We start from the raw sequence: 20,232 nt of genomic DNA on the forward strand, positions 1-20,232 counted from the left end.
AGTACATGTCTTTGTATACAATCCTTTCACGTTCCAAGACAGAAATGAGGTCTCACGTATAATGCTGGACGAGCTACCGCATGATGAACGTGATAGGCCTCATCGTAAATGTCGCCATTTTTGACACAATACGGAATCGTTATTCACAGCTTTATTTGCTGAATGTTTTGAAATGTGAAAATCAGATTATTACTCAGAGTATTGAATGTCAAAAACAGCAAATCAATGATCACTCATGTCAGGTTTTCATGAAATCACAAATAATAACCCTGTATGTTGCCAATGAACCCAGAATCGGTCGGGGTGTTTACGAAAATACACTTAACTGTATTAACGCCGAAGTGCGCTTTCCGCCATGTTGGATAGTGTTTGAGCGTAACGCTGATGTTAATTGACAAGGAAAGATAATTCAAATTTACTAAACCAAAAATATTCTGTACCTGTTATACGCCAAAACATTTACCAAACTTGGTCACTATAGATTCCAGCAATCTATACAAATCAACTTTGGTCACAAATTCATCTTAACAAATCACCAATGGTCAAATAAATCGCGGTTTTGTACGCATAAATCATATGATAATGAACACCGATACATGAACAATCGCTACTATTGTGACAAAGTACAACAACCCGTCATTATACAAATCTCGTCATGCACACCTTAATATCCCGGCATTACAATCGCCTTAACGTCACCGAATTGTTCCCCAAACAGGCCTACAGTGGACTGCTCAGGGAAAACTAACTTATTGATTGTCATCTTACATAACGCTAATGCTATAAGGATTACACTCTGGTGGTTGTGCTAGAGGTAAAACGGTTTGGTTACAGTGGGTTATCGGCCTAGATGTGATTCACTCGAGGTTTCTTCCTTGCGGAAACATGTACATGTATACAGGACTGATACTTGTGTTAGTTGTTGTCGGTAAGTTTTGTTTTGCTTGTTTTGTGTAAAGTGGAAAAATATTCGACTTTTTCTTATCTTTTCTATATCTTTGCCATTTAAGTCATTTTTTTATAATATGTAAACAACTGCTATTTATAAGATGGCGATATATAGACTGAATCATCGTTATTTGGGTGTTGCTAAGCGACGCTTCATCTGCGTTGTGAGACATTTAGCACCCACTGGACCCCCACTTGAATCCGAACTTTTTTCTGATTATGATCCTTTGCGTCCCTGTAATAATAGAGTGTTGGTTGTCGCTTTTGACAGAGACTAACACATAAGTATATGTCTTTGTGGCTTTCCTTATAAATATTATAGTACCACAAAGTTGTCTGAATGAAACATAAACGTCGTCAGACCATTTTACATTTCAACGGACATGTTTGTAAGCTGATTTGCAGTGATCGATAGTTATAATTTCACTGAATTGTTTGCTTTTAACTTCTGTTGATATCTGCAAGTAGTCAAGACTGGTTATTCAACAGCGATGACGTTACAAATTTCACTGTCTACACAGATGCAGTGAAATTGGTTCACGTCACGCCTAAGATCCGTGTTCGATTTCCCACATGGGAAGAACATGTGAAACCCATTTCTGGTGTTCATCCCGTTGATATTTCTGCTACATTGGTAAAAGTATCGTAACGTTAATCAAAATCGTATTAAAAAATAGATTCTTAATATGTATTATCATTTGTGTGATCATTCTCATATCGTAACGTATTTTTCAGTTTCTCTGCCTGACACATGTGGCAAGGTGACCCAGCTGGAAGCCACACCCAAAGACACATATATCTTCTCCCCCAGCTATCCACAAAAATATGGCGAGTGAGTGAATGAATGCTGTAATCATTTCCTGAAGTTAATATATCTTACCTAATAATTCGCTAATTTAGTAATGTCAAAATAGCCATCCTAAATCAAACGCTTCGGCACATATGGCCTTTTCCTAAAAGTCACATGTCACATGTGGCACTACATATAATGATGATGTGACTAGTGATGTCCAACACTATGATTCCAGTAACATCGAAGAGTCGTGGCTACTTGTTGCTAGCGACCCCAGTCACGTGATTCACATGGAAGTCATTGACAGTCAGATTGAGGCCAGTGCTTCTTGCCTGTATGACTTCGTGCAAGTACACGACGGTAAGAAAGATATAATCTTTATTCTTCAGTTTGGTTTGATTTTATTTTGCGTCAAAAGTCCTCAAATTCGAAGAAACAAATCAATAATATATATTGCATTACCCTTCGTTTTTCAGGCCAGAATGCATCTGCTCCGGTCATTGGCAAATTTTGTGGCACATCTACTCCATCCTACGTCACTTCCGGCTCCTCCATGTACGTCCTGTTCAAGACTGATAGTTCAGGCGGACAAATTGGATTCTACATAAAGTACTTCAGTAAGTGACCCTTAAAGATCCGAGTTTGGATTGGTCTTTATCAACCTGTGGTATGAATCGCCTAACGGAATCGGGTGGCCAGACATGCTGACTCGGTTGACACATGTCATCGTATCTCAACGTCCTAGATGGATGCTCATGATGTCACTGACTTGACTGTCTGGAGCAGTCTTGATTATTTACAGACCGCCGTCTTGAATGTTGCTGAGTTACGTGTTAAAGAACAAACAAAACAAAGAAAAGTAATTGTGACACACATGTAATTTTGTATGTGTTTACAAATAATCTCAAAGTACGTCCAGTTGCAAACCAAAGCAACATCATATGACTGTGTTCGAGGACAAAGTCCGTAAATGCTTAACATCCACAGCAGACAGATCAACATGTCAAGAATTCGAACTTGCGTTTAGGATCGAAAGGCGCACATTATGGATATACTTATGGCAGCTCAGCTACCCTCACCCAACCGAGGAATAGATTCAGAGCATTATGAATTAAACTAATATATATTTATTCAAACAGGTTCTCCTCTAACCTTAACATCATCAACGCCATCGTCTACAACAACACGAGAGAGCATATCGACAACCACAGCACCACTCGCCTCCACCACACTGAGCGAATCTCGGTTGGGAGCAAGCACGAATTCCATGTCAACCACATCAATCATAGGAATCCTCATCGCTGTAGCTTTCTGTTTAACGGTTGTCGTCATCATAATCGCCATTGTGTGCGTGTACAATTCCAAAAAGAAATCAAAGATTGAACCAAGGAAACGTCCAAACGAAGACGACGTATGGAAGAAAATATGTACCACCCCAACACCACGGCGACCAATACTGAAGCCAGACCCCGACTTAAGCAGCAGGTCCGCGACATCTACGACGGATATGTTTAGCACCAACATGACTCCACGCTCTCCTTCCGGTACATTAATTTCACCCCGGCAGAAGTCGGTCTCCTTCCGTCTCAACCAGGATGATTATGTCATCCACAGTCTCTCACCTGTCCCAGCATCTCGTCAAGGTGTATCGTGTTATGACGACGTTCATGACAAACATTTAAACAGTCCCAAATCCCACTACGCGCATTTGGACATGATGGAGTTGTCTCCCCGGAGACTCCAACCTATTCAACTTCCGGAAAACCGTCACGCAGTTCCCTTGACTTCGTACGCCTCCGGAAGAATGAATCAGTTACCGAAGGTGAAAATCGCCGATGAAACCCGCAAAATTGACGTCATCAGTCCCCGAGGTTCAAATCAATCGAAAGGTCTTCCGAATGCATTGAAAATGGCACGTGAAGCACGTCGAGCTCGGAATATAAACCGCGTGAAAAGCGTTGAAGCGTTTACGAGGGGTCACATGTACGCAAAAACCAGTGTCAGCAGGATCGATCTCGTCCGAAGCGGTATTTTACGAGGAGAAAGAACGGGTGTTCCAAGGGTACCGAATTCTAATGTCAGGCGAAATGTGGACTATCATGAATATGACGTCATCTGTGAAAGTTCAAAATAATGATGAGGTGCCTCCTCTGATGATGCAAACACACACTTCATTTCAACATAGTTTACTGAAATCGTGGCATTGGTTTAAAGAACAAAACAGTGATGATTCATGGACAAAGAGATCTTGGAATTACGCGATCAAACCTTACTACTTCCGACAAATTATAAAAAATCAGATCCAGGGAACAGAAGGGTCTAGATGGCTAGATCAGGTCTCAATTCCACTTCAACCATTCAACATTGGGGTTGCTATTGCTATTGGGAAGCTCGTTTGTATTTTGTTGTAAGAATATATGTTTCGGAAACAGTCATTGTATATAATATGTAAATATCAAAGATTAAACATATTTTTGAAAATGAAAATTTTGTTTCAAATAACTCATACTGACAATGGTATCGAGGTATACGGTATTTGTCTATCTTATTCTACTTCAGAATATTTTACATTAGAGGACGTGCATAGTGTATTGACAGGGACTCTTTTGGAAGATAATTTGCTCAGGAAAAAACCAGTATATGATAAGGGGTAACTTGTGTGTGAAAGAATAAGATATTTGTAAACTAATAATATCGATTCTCACTCCAAAACCGCTTTCGTTTGTAAAGTAGAGTTATCTGGAAAATAATCTTCATTTTTGAATATAATTGCCTCACCACTTACTATAAGGAAGAAAAAGTGAAATAAGTACCAAAGTTTCACCAGTGTCAATATCGTTGGAGTGATAATTTCATTTGTTTCTATAATTACTTGCATTGTTTGACAAATTATGAGGCACCAGTTGTATGGGAATACAAGTACACACTCCCGGCTCGTACAATGTGATTAAGTTACCAGAACACACCCAATACAGCACCAACAGTATAAGAACACATTTACCAAACGAGATTATTATGTCAGGAACCGTTATCACAATGGTGGTTACATCTTGCTTGAATAGAGTGTTGGACCTACTCAAGGCAGTCAGTAGCTCGATTTCTAACACGGTTACCGTAGAGGCAGCCTGAGCCACTTCCGGAGTCTCTCGCAGAATTAATATGTTGTATGTGTCACTAAAACATTTTATTTGTTCTCTTTCAACATATTTCCACTCTGATTTGCTTAAATATTTTGTTCCTAAAATATTGGGTTTTCAAATACTTTATCAAAATTACATTTCGATTTATATATACTGAACAGCAAAAGAAACGTAACTCTGGCCTTTTGTGTCATTTTGTAAATAGAAGACATAAACGTGAACTTTAACAAGATTTCATTTGTAAACTTGCGTTGCTTTTAACGTTCAGTATAGTATGAAACAACACACAGTTTGCTATGCTGTATGTTTTACAGTCACTTTTATGTCAGACAAGCCATGTAGACACTGAATTGTTATAAGTATAATTATTTGAAGATATCAGCAATATCGTGAAATGGATCATGGGAACTAGGCCTCATTCATTATATCCATGTTAAAAATAGAACCAGGGTCTTCGCCGAATTATCCACATGCCACCTTTGCTTCCTCTTCTGATTGGTATCCAGACCAATTCTCACAATTCGCCTTGCATTTGCGTGTGACGTTAAAACATCTAAAAATTACAACACTCACTTCTTGCTGAAAGAAGTATGATCAGTTATGAAAAGTTTCATAAATGAAATTCTAGATCGAACCTGGTTCTGCTAAACCACTATCCGATGTCGATGACCTGGTTGGCAGGCGACAAGAAGATTATATACACCCGGCAACGGACAATGTTCCAAGTGCTCCATCTACACTACGTAACAGGATCGAACGCTAAGCCTCAACTACTGACGGACACAAATCCCCTGATTATCTTGGCCCAGTATTTGTTCTGATTCAGTGAACACACTAGAGGGACTAACGAGTCGCACTGTTGACCTGATCCCTGTACGGAGACGGTTGTTTGTTACTTCAGAATCAACATATGTGGGAACTGACCTGAACAGTGTGAGTACCATTCTTTACTTTGAACAGAAATATAGTCCTCCTGTTTTGTAATCGTAAAATTTAGAATAAATAGATTTAAAATAAAAGATGTACCACAAGTATACTCATACATCTTGCTCCAAATCCAACCTCATGTCTAGTTGCGTTATAGGGAACATATAGCAGTCACCAAACTTGTTGGACACGAAAATATTCTCCAACGCAGGGAGACATTTGTCGAGCTGTCAAAAGAAAATTAAACCTATATAAAACGCGTCAGAATTTTACAAGGCACGGAAACGGAACAGTGTCACATCTTGGAATCCACAGATTCAAACTTTTGTGTTGTGTAAAGTACGTTGGTTCCAGCCTTGTTTCATTTAGACAAATCACTAGATGGTGGAACGTTGTGGAACGTTGATCGTTGCTTTTAGCAGGTCTTTTTTTAGGTAGTAATTACTTCGTGCGAGTCACCATTGTGCGATGCACATTGAGTATGTGCTCCCTGCCGCTGAAGCACTAGTACCGTCTTGATTCCTTGGTCAGTCAGCACGCTGCCTTGAGCACAACTTAATAATTTTAACAGCTATTAATATACTGTTTCAGACACATATGACATATTTATTCGAAGCACACAACCCTGAACCATTAAGGCTGTATACCATTAAAGCCTTAGGGGATATTCCATTTTGCGAGCCTACAACAAGCCTGTGCCAATGCATATGACGAGAAGTAATATATATGAGGAGAAGTAATATATATCCATACAGATGAAACAAAGGAACGGAATAAATTGACAGCTTTTCTCAAAATTTCTCCTCATCATCTGTTTCCTCCTTGGCTTCACCATTTGCATTTTATCAATCTTTTTAATCCAAAAAAATCTCCTACTTTTTTTAATGGTATATATGTTTTACGAATCCTGGTTTGCCCGAATGGTGTATCTTGGTTTCTCCTCGTTCTACTGGTGTTGTTTAGGAGAAAACACACCTATGAGGTTTTGGTAGACAATGTAAAACCGGATGGGGAGGGATTTAGCGACCCGTATGGTTTTACATTGTCTACCAAAACCGAGGAGAAGTGTTTTCTCTAATATATACTGTCAGTGATGGGATGTAGATAATCATTTAACTGAAGCTGCATAACAATTACTGAATTTAATGACAGTAACTATAAGTAAATAATTTAACACCTTCACAATCGTCGGCCTGTGGCCTTGCGGTAGAGCGTCTGCCTATGGATCTGAGAATTGCGATTCTAATCCCATGTGGACAACACATTTGTATTGTAAGTTTAATCTTGAACGATATATTTCAGTTGATTTCAGATACTCGTGTATCATTTGAATATTGATATTCGTATGAAGTTCAGAAACGTAAAACCTGGGAAGCGGTCTTACTAGCGAAAAGTAAAACCTGTCCCTCCAAACGAAAAAAAAACTCAAATGCGATTATTCTGGGAAAACAGCAGATGGAGAGATGGGAGAAGACCTAACATATAGCGAGAAGAACAATTTAGGTTTACATGGATTCATAAGCGCCCTGAACGCTGGTGACCTGCCTCACCTTGGACCTTCCTTTTGCGCGAAAGTGACCCACGGTGGTATAAGTAGAATGCAGTTCAAATTCATCATCAAAGAGATTAATCAATTTCATCACCATAACCATCGTCTATTTCACGTACTCAAATAATATTCGAGCCCCTCTTGCTTAAAATGATGTGCTCATTTTCACTAGAGTGTGAAAATGTAATATATTTTGGAAAAGGGGCAGGTGGGCACTTGATGATATATGTCGCAAACACACGAAAAAACATCGATATCGTAATGGAAATATACCCTGAAAGGTACTGTGGACTGTGGACTGTATACCATGCACGATCTTGTATCTTTTCGATGATGTATATAATGGTATAAACTAACAGGCAAGGCGTCCCGACGTCGTGTATGGTTCTTATACCAACCATTTGATTATGTACAAAGTGTCGAATGAGACATGTTGGGTTATGCATGATAGGGCAATGCATTTGGACCCCCCAGGGATTCGCAGTTGTGTTATTTGTTGCAAATATAGCTGGCTGTGACATGAAAGAGTTTTCGGCCACTCCTATGAGAATAAATACTTCCTGTTCCAGATCGCCTACAACATGACCAGCAAAGTACTTCTCCATTTACTTCTCTGTTCTATCTGTAAGTATATTTGTAAGCGTTCGTACCTACCGGGCAGACCACCTTCCTGCTGATATGGCGTTTACTCGGAGCGAGGAAGATTTGTGGTAATACCAGAATGCTGAACATGTTGTACGCCGCTGGACGGAAAATAGACAAAATCAGTAAATGTTGTTTCGAAGGCTGTTTATCGTTCTGAGTTACGTCAACTGAGTCATTACCTCTTAGTGGGCTAACAGTATGTAGACAGCGCAAGGATTAGCATTTCCGATTCCCTCCAGGCACACACACGCAAATATCCACACATAAACAACACACAGAGATACACGCACACGCACACGCACACGCACACGCACACGCACACGCACACGCACACGCACACGCACACGCACACGCACCCCGAACTGCATCACTGTAGAGGACGGCGTTTAAACTAAAACGTATCAATTCGGCACACGTGAGAAAGTCCAAACACTGAACACATTGGGGAAATAATATTTCTTATCTTTTAGTTTGTTCAGGAGCCATCGGCGTAATCGTGCTGCAAGTCACGGATCAAGAACAAGAGCTCACTTCTCCTGATTATCCTGGCAATTACCCTAGGTACCGTGTATGCAACTTCCTGTATAGCATCGAAACTTAAACTCGATGAGTTGTCTCCCTTCGCTGTGTCAGAATCCCTCTTTAAATCTCATTTTCTCTCCAAACCCTGCAGTATGTCCCGCACGTCGTCATATGTCTCAAATGTTGACCAAAGCTGTGTACTCATGTACAGACTCTACAGGTGTGTTGTGTTGTGTTGTATTTTGAGCATTACACTATTGAACGCAGTCCCACCACAAGGAGAATCAAGTATTATGTCATCTGGCATCACATTTCAAGGAGAGGAATACTGTAAATAATCAAATTCAGAATAAGGTCATCAATATTGATTGTTTCGTAAACGCCCTAGTAATGGTCATCGACTTCATGACGTTCCAAATCTGACTGTACGTGATTGTTGCCCATTAATCTCTCAACCACCGAACTCCCTTGTTTAGTCGTCTTGGAATATGTTTGAGAGCAGCGTAAACAATCTTGCATCAATCTCTCAATTGATAGAGGCGGGGTTTGTGTTCACATTGTATAGAGCAACCTGATGTGTCTTCAGCCCTGATGGGACAATGTGTGTGTAGATTTATTGTGCGTGCGTGCGTGCGTGCATGCTTGAGCATGTGTGTGTGTGTGTGTGTGACGTAATAACTTTAGTGAATTCGCCCCCGACGCACCCCTCTCTTTAAAACAGTTAAAGTGCACACTGAAGATTTTTTGTTGCGTTTCAAAATTCATGGGTCTGTCCGTGGTCGCATGTAATTTAGTTGGGGATGTGAACTATGACAGCACTATTGCTGACTGCTGTTGGTGCCTATGCTATTGTTCACTGTCGATTGCTGTAAATGTACGTGCCCCACGTTCCGCCACTGAACATAATGCACGAACTGTTGTCCACTGCTGTAAATACAGACAGAGGGTATTCATAATGATCCCACACTACTGAAAACTGTTGTTCATGATGCGAGTACTATTTTTGACAAATAAGCAAAATGTTACAGTGACAGCACGGAGACGTGGCTGCTGACCACCTCGGGACAGGATAGTTCAAGGGGCACCTGGGTGGTCAACATCAATGTGGAATACTTCCAGATGGAAGACCACAGTTCCTGCGCTTATGACTACCTTGACGTCATCGACGGTAAGCACGTGCGTCTGCGTTTACAGCGTTAGGACCTATTCAATGGCATGCATTTATATGGGAGTTTGTACCTGTTCACAAGGGAAAGCATTACTGAGATCCTGTAATTTCGTAAATAATTATAAACTCGATTACGGTTATTATTATGAAGGTGTTGAGTACATTGTTATGCACAAGGCAAACCTTTATTCAGGTTTGGCTGGCTGATCAGTAAGACTGACCACAGACATATGCTATATTCACTGTCAGTTAAACTTTCCTTTACTTCTCGACTAAAATGGCTCCTAGATGGAGTTACAATCCACTATCATTTGACACAAGAAACTGATTAATAATATAGTTTTGGTGGTGCTTTATATATTTTTTGCATATTAGATTTCTGATCAAAGCAAAGTGCCGCAACATCACATATGCTAAAGCTGCACGAAATGCTTCGTTAGAAGCTGATACACTGATGTCATCCGAGTGGATCCACGTGGATTAACGCGACCTGCATATTGTTTTGCTTTTCAGCTAATTCCAGTACTGTGATTGAACGATTATGCGGCGAGCTGTCAGACATATCCTTCTCGTCCACCGGACCTGATCTCAAGTTATACTTCAACAGTGACTACAGTGTCACCTACAAAGGATTTGTAATCAAATACTGGGGTATGTAACATGTAGGGCATGTAGTTTGGAGCCTGCATCAACCTGTAGTGTCCACAATTTGTAATCAAATGCTGGGGTATGTAACATGTAGGGCATGTAGTTTGGAGCCTGCATCAACCTGTACTGTCCACGATTTGTAATCAAATACTGGGGTATGTAACATGTAGGGCATGTAGTTTGGAGCCTGCATCAACCTGTAGTGTCCACAATTTGTAATCAAATACTGGGGTATGTAACATGTAGGGCATGTAGTTTGGAGCCTGCATCAACCTGCAGTGTCCACACCACCTGAAACATGTGATGACTGGTTCTGGTTTTGTTTCTAGATATATTATTGCACACTAACTATGCTCGTCTTTCGCTCACATTAGACTGTTACTTCTTGCTATAACTGGCAGTTTCCTTTCTACTCCTAAACGTTGGGAGTTTTACCATTCGAAAAAATTTTTTCTCCCGAAATATACGCAAACTTCATTTTTTAATTCAAACTGGATTGGTTACACAATAATATGTTGATGCATTAGTGAATAAATAAAAATACTGAACTAATTTTTCCATTGGTGTTGAAGTGGCGTGCAAGAGGATCACAATGCAAAATTTTCTTTCTAATTCTATAGAACATTTGCATTTACTTACATTTGGAAAAGTTAAATCCTACCTATAATATGAAATCAAATGACACTGAAATACCAAAAGGATTGATTAAACAAAAATGCTTTAATATTTACTGTCGTGAGCATTATTTCACCAAAACCTAAATGGCAGGAGTGCTCAAATATATAATTTTACCTTTTTGACAGTAATACAACATTTTCTGCTTATTATGATATTTATCTTTTAATCTTTTTATCTTCAGCAACATACAGTAGCTTTGCTGTAGTTACCCAGGCACCTAAGTCTGACCGTAAAGAAACCAACAATAATGTTATTGGTTGGATAGTAGGGGCTCTAGTGTTCATGATAATAATGGGCCTAATTATCTACATCGTGTGTCGCCGGAAGTACCAACAGAAGTCCTCGGCCAGAAGAGTCACCAAGAAAGTGTTCACTACAAAGTCCGATGGCTCACTTGGACCGGCCTTCAAATCTTCCATCAAAATCAGACCCGGAAGTGACTTGGGAAGTATAGCTGCACCCATGGACTGTCACTTCCCCAGTTCGTCCTCCATATCAGGATCTGAACCCAGACCTGGGGGCTCCAGGAAGCGCCCACCTATAGACTCTGCTTCGGTTGGGGGAGACAACATACCGGCTGCGTTCAAATACATTGGTCCGTCTTACCCAGAATACCCGCCTCCAAACGGATCAACTCCATACTGAGTATAAGTGTTAAGCACGTCAAAGGAAAGTACCCACATGGGCGCGGATCGACTCCGTACTGAACACCGTGTCAACTAAACGTTACCATCTGCATTCTGACTACGTGTGTTGAACGCCACAGTTTAAATTTCCTGAATATTTATTTATGTTTCTAGTTCGAAAAACGTTCAGTGTTATGATGGATCTTGTGTGCTAACGTTAAGACTGAATTCACTTATTTCTGTTATAATAATCTATTTTTCCGGCGCTGAATTCCAGTTTGAATGTGGACAGGCGCTTTGTTTTTCCCTCCATCATTTAGATGTCAATATCAGCGGCACATCACATTAACAATCTCGACTCCCTGGGGAGCACCGAGTAGTTCGTTATGTAGGGTGTGTATTTATTGATTTTTTTCACGCATTTTCGTATGTATTGGATCATGGGAAACAATTATTAATAGAACGCATTACGTATTATCAGCACATTCATACAATAATATTCAATGAAAGAACTAACTCCTCTGGTTAATGTCAGCAGCTGATATTTGCTGTTAACACATGTACTGTTCAAATATTTAAAATAAATTTCAAATTTAGCAGGGCGTATATAATATCATGTAGTGGTCAATGCAACTTGCTACACCTGCAAACCATATAGCGCTTCGTTACACAGTAGGATATCAGAAGTTCAGTCTGTCCTCATTGCACAGCAGGATATCAGAAGTTCAGTCTGTCTCCATTACACAGTAAAATGTCAGAAGTTCAGTCTGACATACAGACCCTGAAACAAATGTACCAAAGAAAGCTCATGCAAGTCTAAAATATATGTCAAGTCGGAAAATTAAGAGAAAGTCTGGGCTCCTTTTCAGTGTTTATCACAGTTACCATTTATTTTCTGTAACATATTTCAATTTCAGAGTCTATCATTTTACTGTGGCTGATATCAAGCTGCTATCTTCATCCCCCGGAAGATCGTTTCAGACATCATGTATGTGGCATCAGATCTGGCCCCGATTTCTCGAAACAAACTTAAGTTTTTACTCAAATTTCAAACTGAGTCTGACAATGAAACTGCTGAATTTTTAACTCAAACGCATTTTAAAATAGAAAATACCCAAACACATTAAGCAATATATTCACAAAACTCAAACTGTCTACTATTTTTGAGTTTAATATCAATTTCAGTACATTCTGGGAAATGTATTTTCTCAAATTTGAGTAAGAACTCGAACTTAAGTCAAAACTCAGACTTAGGTTTGTTTCGAGAATTGGGGCCTGGTGTAATGCATGATTCTTGTACTTTATTTGAATTGCATCGTCGCTGTCACTCACACCACTAGTTGACAATACATGAATAACAAACTGTTCATGCTAAACATATAACTTTGTGCGTTTTACGTCCATTTTCAGAGAAAGGTGAACGGTGATTATCCCGTTTTGGCGTTCCTTACATTTTTGTGATTAAAAACTACATTAAACTTTTCTGCCATTTTGTGTCTGGCTGCTTTCTTTTATTTTTGTAGTTTCATCTACTGGTGGATAAACTGTCGATAAATATGTTATGAGAAAAGAAATTAGTGTTGCTTAAATTATTCAGACGTTTTATGCCCATGGACGTAATGCACTGTGCGTATGTATGTGTTTATAACACCGATCCTATTACAAGATCTTGAGCTAGCGTTATAGTTCCCCTTGCCACAAAGACTCTCAGCAGCTTCAGACGCCCTATAGGACTAAGGACCTGGCTAGGCAAAACGCATTAAAGTTATGCAAACCAATAATTTGTAACACTCGGTAAATTGTTAAAATACTGCTCATTAGCCGATTTTCATCTCGTCGGAAACTCCAAGATATGAGAAGCGAATACTGGTGAACCTTACTTTCCTTTTGAGTGAGTGAGTGAGTGAGTTAAAATTTAACGTCACATCGGCAATGTTGCAGCCATATAGTGACGGGAAGTATTGTAGGTACACAATAAATACAGGTAGTTAAAGAACCACTCATCGACGGACTGTAAAATAATTAGAGTATCACAAAAAAGAAATTAAAACTAGCTATCATGTATTTTTAAAAGCAGAAAACTATTTTAGGCAATACCATGTAAAAATGGGCTATTTATCACCAACATCTGAAGGTAAATCACCATCCTAGGGTCCATGGGGACTTACAGTGCCTCTGCTACCTGCATGGACCCTAGATGGGTTTACAGCATCCCCTCAGCTGCTGGCGTTTGTATGCAAGTTTAGCCACAAATTAAATGACAAGAATACTACAACTAAAACAGTGGAAGATTAAATTTGACTTTAAATTATATTTTTGACTTGGTATGTGTTGGGAATTACGTACCCTCTCAGGAGAACAATAATTTGACGGTACGTCAACCTCCCTTTGTCAATAAATCTGATTCTTTTGAAAAGGCAACTGTTAAATGAGAACTTGTATTGCTAAAAAGATCCTTCATAGTTCGTGATTTAAAATATTTATTCCTTGAGATGGAGTATTCAACACAGTCAAGCCAAAATGCTTGACTGTGATTTTTTCATGACAATGGATGCAGAACGGAGGATCGTCACCTTCCAATAGATAGTTATCTTGTATGGCGTATATCTTGTATGGCCAATGCGACATCGTCTCATGATGACCTCTTCAAATCTGGACTGGCAGCCTAAGAAGGTGTAACAAATATTCGGTTTTATTGCGTGTAGTTTACTTAAACTTACCTGGGTGTCCCACTTCTTTTGCATCAGGGCACGTTTATAAGATCTGTTGACAGGTTTGAAATCATTATTTGGCAGAAGAAGTGGTGTCACAGTTGTAGCAAGTGCCGCTTTCGCTGCGTCATCAGCCACTGTGTTTCCCACAATGCCAACATGGCTTGGCAGTCAACAGAAGACGATGTCATATAGGCTAGTGGCAAGATCATTGTAGAGGTCCAGTATGTCTAGAATGACTGGGTGGTCCGAAGACATGTTTTGCAGTGCCCGAAGACATGACAATGAATCAGAAAATAATGCAAATCTTCTAGGATGGGACAGACGTTTAACATATTCCAAGGATGTCAATATTGCCATGGATTCTGCTGTGAATATGGAGCTATTGTCTGATAGTCGGAAAGAGATATTGTGTGATCCGATAAGAGTGGCACTGGACACATTGCCACCATCTTTAGATCCGTCAGTAAATATGGAGCGATGGGAATTATATTGGTTCCTTAACTGGATGTATTCCTGCTGGTATATTAAGTCACTCGTGTCAGATTTCTTATGATGAGTAAGATCTATATAGGATGACTATCGGTCTCACCAATTGCCATGGAGGTGTTGAGAATACCCTGTATGGACATGTAGTCTCCAGTTCAATATTTACAGCTGTAATATGAGATTTCATCCGAATTCCCAAAGGTGGAATTTGTTTTGGGTTTTGTGTAAACAGTTCTTCATACTGTGGATTAAACACTGTACTATAAGCAGGATTTGATGGATTTGAACATAACTTAGTGATATACTGAAGAGATAACTTAATGCGTCGCTGATGAAGAGACGGTTCAGCCACTTCTACATAAAGGTACACTTCTACATATTCTGACATCGCCAAGACACAATCTTAAACCTTGATGGCGAATTGTATCTAATTTTTGTAAATTACTTTTACATGCCCCACCATATACAGCTGAACCATAATCTAATTTCGAGCGAATAAGTGCCTTGTACAAGTGGAGGAGGGTTTTCGGTTTTTATCTCAAAATTGAACTTGTCTCAAAATTTGAAACCATTCGCAAGATACCAATCTGGAATTTTATGAAGACACAACTGTAACTGGCGTTCAGTTGTACGCATATTCCTCGACAGGAAATGTTAAAATCATCGACGAATAATGACTCATCAATTGACTCATTTAAAACTTCTGACAAACTGTTAATCTTAATGCTAGACAAGGTAACAGACAATATACTTCCTTGTAGTACACCCCGATCTTGATAATAATGGTCAGACAGGGTAGGGCCCATACAGGCCTGAAATTGTCTGTCTTTTAAACACTGAGATACATAATGTGGCAAACGGCTTCTCAGGCCAAAATCATGTAAATCTATTAAAATACCATGCTTCCACGTGGTATCGTATGCTTTTTCTAAATAAACAAATATTCGCACCGCATGTTGTTTATTAACAATGGCATTTCGTACAAATGAATACAAACAGACTAAATGGTCAATAGTACTTCTGTGTTAAATGTTACTGATTAAATTATTAGTTTCCAAGTACCATACTAATCTATTATTTACCATACGTTCCATAGTTCTACAGACACAGCTGGTTAAAGATATAGGTCTGTAATTAGAAGGATCGGAATGATCTCGACCAGACTTAGGCATTGGTACCACGCTGGCATCACGCCAAGAAGATGGGAAATTCCCAGAAGTCCATATGCCATCAAATATGAAAAGCAGAGTTTCCAGACTCGATTCAGGCAGATGATATCAACACCTGTTGCAGTATCGTGTGCTTGGGCAAGTGAAGTGTGGAGCTCATGAATTGAAAATATTTCGTTATAATCTTCACCATTATCGGAAGAAAAATTAATAGTCTTCTGCCCTTGTTGCATTTGATATTTTTGGAATTGAGCTACGTATTTCGATGACGAAGAATGTTTCGCCAGAGTTTCACCTATTTTATTTGCAATGTCAGTTTTGTCAGTAAGTAATTGATCTCCGTCTTTCAAATGATGAACCGCAGATGTTGTACCTTTGCCCTTGATTCTTTGTATCCTGTTCCACACCCTTAGAAACTGGCGTTCTAGAATTTATCTTAGTTTCATAAATTCTCCAAGACCGACGTTTATTCTGTATAAAAGTTCGCCGTGCTTTGGCGTTTGCTATTTTATGCACTGCACTGGGATTATGCACTGTAGGGTGTTTACGGAAATACTTCTCGGCCTTTTCCTAACCTTCTTACAGTCTATATCAAAGTATGGTTTACGGATATGTGAAACTGCAGAGAACTTTGCAATAGTTTCTTCAGCAATGGCATTAAGTTTGTCTGTAAACAGCTGAATTGGATCAGGAACATTCATGAAAAGATCCGTCTGCAATATTTCTTCAGACACTGATATATTAGTAGGCTAGTCGGCCTTTGAAAAGTTCCACCTCGTTGAAGGTGGCTCATCAGCAGGGATGGTTGGCATAAGAATGGAAGAAAAAAGGTCACTTCCACAGAGGTCATCGTGGACTGACCAGGAAAAGTCACTTAACATACTAGAATCTGACAGTGAGAGATCCAAGGCAGAAAAACTACCACTAGCAGGATGTAAGTAGGCCTTTGAGCCATCGTTACAAATACATAGACTGTTATCACTGACTGTTCCCTTTGAATTAGTGTTGGTACCTCCCCATAAAGGGTTATGGCCATTTAGGTCACCCATGATTATAAATGGTTTCAGGAGCTGATCATATAAGGACTGTAGGTCGGATCGCTGAAGAGCTGAAGAGGGCGGAATATACAATGAACACAAAGTAAAAGTAATGTGCAATGTGATAGGAACTGCATCAGTCTGTAGATTGACAGTTAGAGGAAAAGGACTGTTAATGGCATCCTGCCTCGCCAAAATAGAACACTCACCAGAAGCAGTACCCACCTGAGGTGAAAAAGAATGATAGGAATTTTTTTTATATTGACGAAATTCAAACAAACTGTTGGCTTTAGATATGTCTCCTGGAGACAAAATGTTGAAGGTCGAAAGTCTTGTGCTAATAAAACTTCATGTAATTCACTGACATTGGTCCTTAGACCTACGTATAAGTGGATGGTAAATGGTCACGTTATCTGTGGTGGGCGCACGAGTGGTCTACTTTGCCCTGACCGTGGCGACTTGCTTCCATTGCGCCCACGGGGATGTGGCGACACATCGATGTCTTCCAAGACAGCATACGTATTGAATACTTGTATTGGGTCTCGGAGACCCTTTCATGTCCTGGCAGAATGCTTAGAATGATCAATATTCTTGCTGACATTTCTAACCACAGGAGATGGCTTTCCTTTTGACGTTTGTTTTTTGTTTAATGCCGCACTCAGGAATATTCCTGCTATATGGGAGTCAGTATGTAAATAATCGAGTCTGAGAATGTCCAGTGATCAACGTCATAAGCAGCCAAGTCTGCAAACCTGACCACCTGAACCCTTCCGTCGCCTCTTACGACACACGTGGGTTGCTGAAGATCATTTCTAACCCAGATATTCAGAAAGATGTCTTATTAAGACATGATTAAAGCAGGATGCGTGTATCAGATTTTACAGTATTCATTATCAGACTGTTCTTTTTCCGTTCCTGTAATTCTTCTTTAAAACAGAATTATACACAATGCTAGAATGATATTAGGATATTTGGAATGGATCTGAATAAACATGGTGAATTGAACTACATGGGGCAATTTATAACTCATGCTGAACACATGCTGAGATGTTAATTCATTTGAAAAATCATGTCATAATTCATATCACCTTGGTGGGATATACTTCCTAGAGCAAGGTTCCGTCATCCCATGCTTATATGTACATTGAGATCCCTGGTTTTGATTGAAATCCATGATGCCAATATTAACCCAGAAACTGGGATATTGGTGACTCTCATTCTTGCCCCACAAAACAGTTATTAACTACAGATGAATGAAAAAATGTATTTAAATTTCATTTAACAATTGTAGATATATGTTTGGTCATTACAAAATGTGGATAATATATTCGAATAAATGCACACATTTATTCCAAAATGATATGAACAATGTCATTGCCTCAACACATGCATTATGATGGGATGGTACTTAAAACAAGTCTTGTTGTCACTGGTCCCAGCTTGTACCGCAGTGGGTGTTTAAGTAAATCACGGGAAAGAACATGTTTATTCTGTATATATTTTATTTCCATGTCAAAATGATTTGAGTGAATCCCTACAAACATGGACTTACATTGTTTAGTGCTGGAACAGAGTGTTTGAAAGGCTATCCATTAGCCTTTCTGGAGAAAAACGTATACAATATATGTCAGAGTCTTTTGCAAACAACGACTCCTCAGTACTCAGAACAGTCGACAGAGTCAAAACGTTTGGATTTGTGGACGAAACAGTTATGACGTATAACATGAACGTGATGTAACAAAGAAGCCAAAGCCATCCAGTGTCTACAACGTTTTAAAAAAACACTTCCAGTGTCATTACGATGTACAATTTAAATGAATTCCGGTAGAGCTACCAAGGGATTGAAATTCAAAGTATGCCACAACACCTGAATTTATTGTATGCAAGCGTGATGTTATAGAGGGGAAAAGAGACAGTAAAGATTTTTAAACATAGACCCAAGATAATGTATGCATCATACACTTTAGGTATATGTAAGTTCTTATGCATGAGACAACTTGGAAATTGGAGACAATGCAGTAGCAGTGACAACGAAGCATAACAAAATCTACAAAGAAACATTCAGTGAAAAGATTTAACAAAGACCCAGTGATGTGAAAAGTATAAATTCTGATAATATTTAAGGATAGCTCAGTATGAATGACATGTAGAATGCTCCCATTTCCAAACAAGCAGCTACGCAGTATGTACAGCACGGTCAAGATTTTCCCAGAACACCTCCTGACCTTCCTGATCATTCGTGTACTCCACGTAGGAGTCTTGCTGCATTAATTCCACTATGTTAGGGGGCAGATACTTCACAGGGATCTTCTCTAGGACTACCACTAGCAGTGTGTTTCGTCCAGTGTAGATACTCTCCATCTTAGCCATCTCCACCTCGTACTTACACCAGTAGCTCCTCAGGAAGTTCCTTGAAAGGATTGCCACCGTCTTCCTGCTGGATCTGATGGCGTTCAGGATATTTGCAGCTATAGCTTCCCCCACAAGAAAGTCTCGATGGTGGATACAGAGACGAAGTCCACGCTGCCCTTCCAATATCCGCCTCATGTCTTCAACAACAAATCCTCGGTCCTCGTCAGCATAGGAGATGAAAGCATCATACTCAAACTGAGGTCCACTTTCTTCTTCCTCCTCAGCAGCCAGAAAACCCCTGTGTTTTATTCGTACCAGATAGTAAAGATACCTCAGTTTCCATCTAAACCTGTACACTATTCCTGTTATGGACAAACTCAGAACAAGCACCACAAAGCAGAGGACACCGATAGATAAGCTTAAGTATGAGGTACACTTTTTGTCAAGCTCAAAGACGATCTGATGGATGTCTTTTAATGAACGTTTTCTGTTACTGTCATCCACGCAGTTCATGCTATCAAGATTGGGCAGTCTAAAAGAATAATCTCTCATCCATTTCAGTGAGTTCAACGTCAAGCAATTGCACTTGAGAGGGTTGTCATGAAAGTGAAGTTGAAAATCCTCTCTCATCATGCAACTGACTTGATGACGCAACAGAGATGGAACTTCATCAAAAGAGTTTCTTGATAAATTGATGACTGTCATACTGAAATTGATTAATTCGATCTTCCATGACATCGGGTAATTAGAACCCAAATTTAAGAAACCAAGCCGACTGCTATTTTTGAAGATCAGCATTGGAAGTGAACTTATTTTATTATTTGATAAGT

The 20,232-nt window shown here is 39.5% G+C and overlaps 3 protein-coding genes across 3 annotated transcripts; 2 read left to right on the plus strand and 1 right to left on the minus strand.

Moving 5' to 3' along the window:
- Positions 1–891: 891 nt before the first annotated feature.
- Positions 892–3,875, plus strand: LOC137278863 (uncharacterized). The gene is made up of 5 exons (XM_067811366.1): positions 892–928; positions 1,684–1,780; positions 1,977–2,101; positions 2,218–2,358; positions 2,881–3,875. The coding sequence occupies exons 1-5, from the start codon at positions 892–894 to the stop codon at positions 3,873–3,875; spliced, it is 1,395 nt and encodes a 464-aa protein (XP_067667467.1).
- Positions 3,876–7,938: 4,063 nt separating this feature from the next.
- On the plus strand, positions 7,939–11,663 carry LOC137276794 (adhesion G-protein coupled receptor G6-like). Its single transcript, XM_067808437.1, has 5 exons — positions 7,939–7,981; positions 8,473–8,563; positions 9,553–9,692; positions 10,206–10,343; positions 11,200–11,663. Exons 1-5 carry the CDS (start codon positions 7,939–7,941, stop codon positions 11,661–11,663), a joined length of 876 nt encoding a protein of 291 aa, XP_067664538.1.
- A 7,562-nt stretch (positions 11,664–19,225) lies between these two features.
- LOC137278864 (toll-like receptor 4) lies at positions 19,226–19,915 on the minus strand. The gene has a single exon (XM_067811368.1). The coding sequence runs from the start codon at positions 19,913–19,915 to the stop codon at positions 19,226–19,228; it is 690 nt and encodes a 229-aa protein (XP_067667469.1).
- Positions 19,916–20,232: the final 317 nt, after the last annotated feature.

This window comes from Haliotis asinina, chromosome 3, assembly GCF_037392515.1.
Source record: "Haliotis asinina isolate JCU_RB_2024 chromosome 3, JCU_Hal_asi_v2, whole genome shotgun sequence".
NCBI lineage: Eukaryota > Metazoa > Mollusca > Gastropoda > Lepetellida > Haliotidae > Haliotis > Haliotis asinina.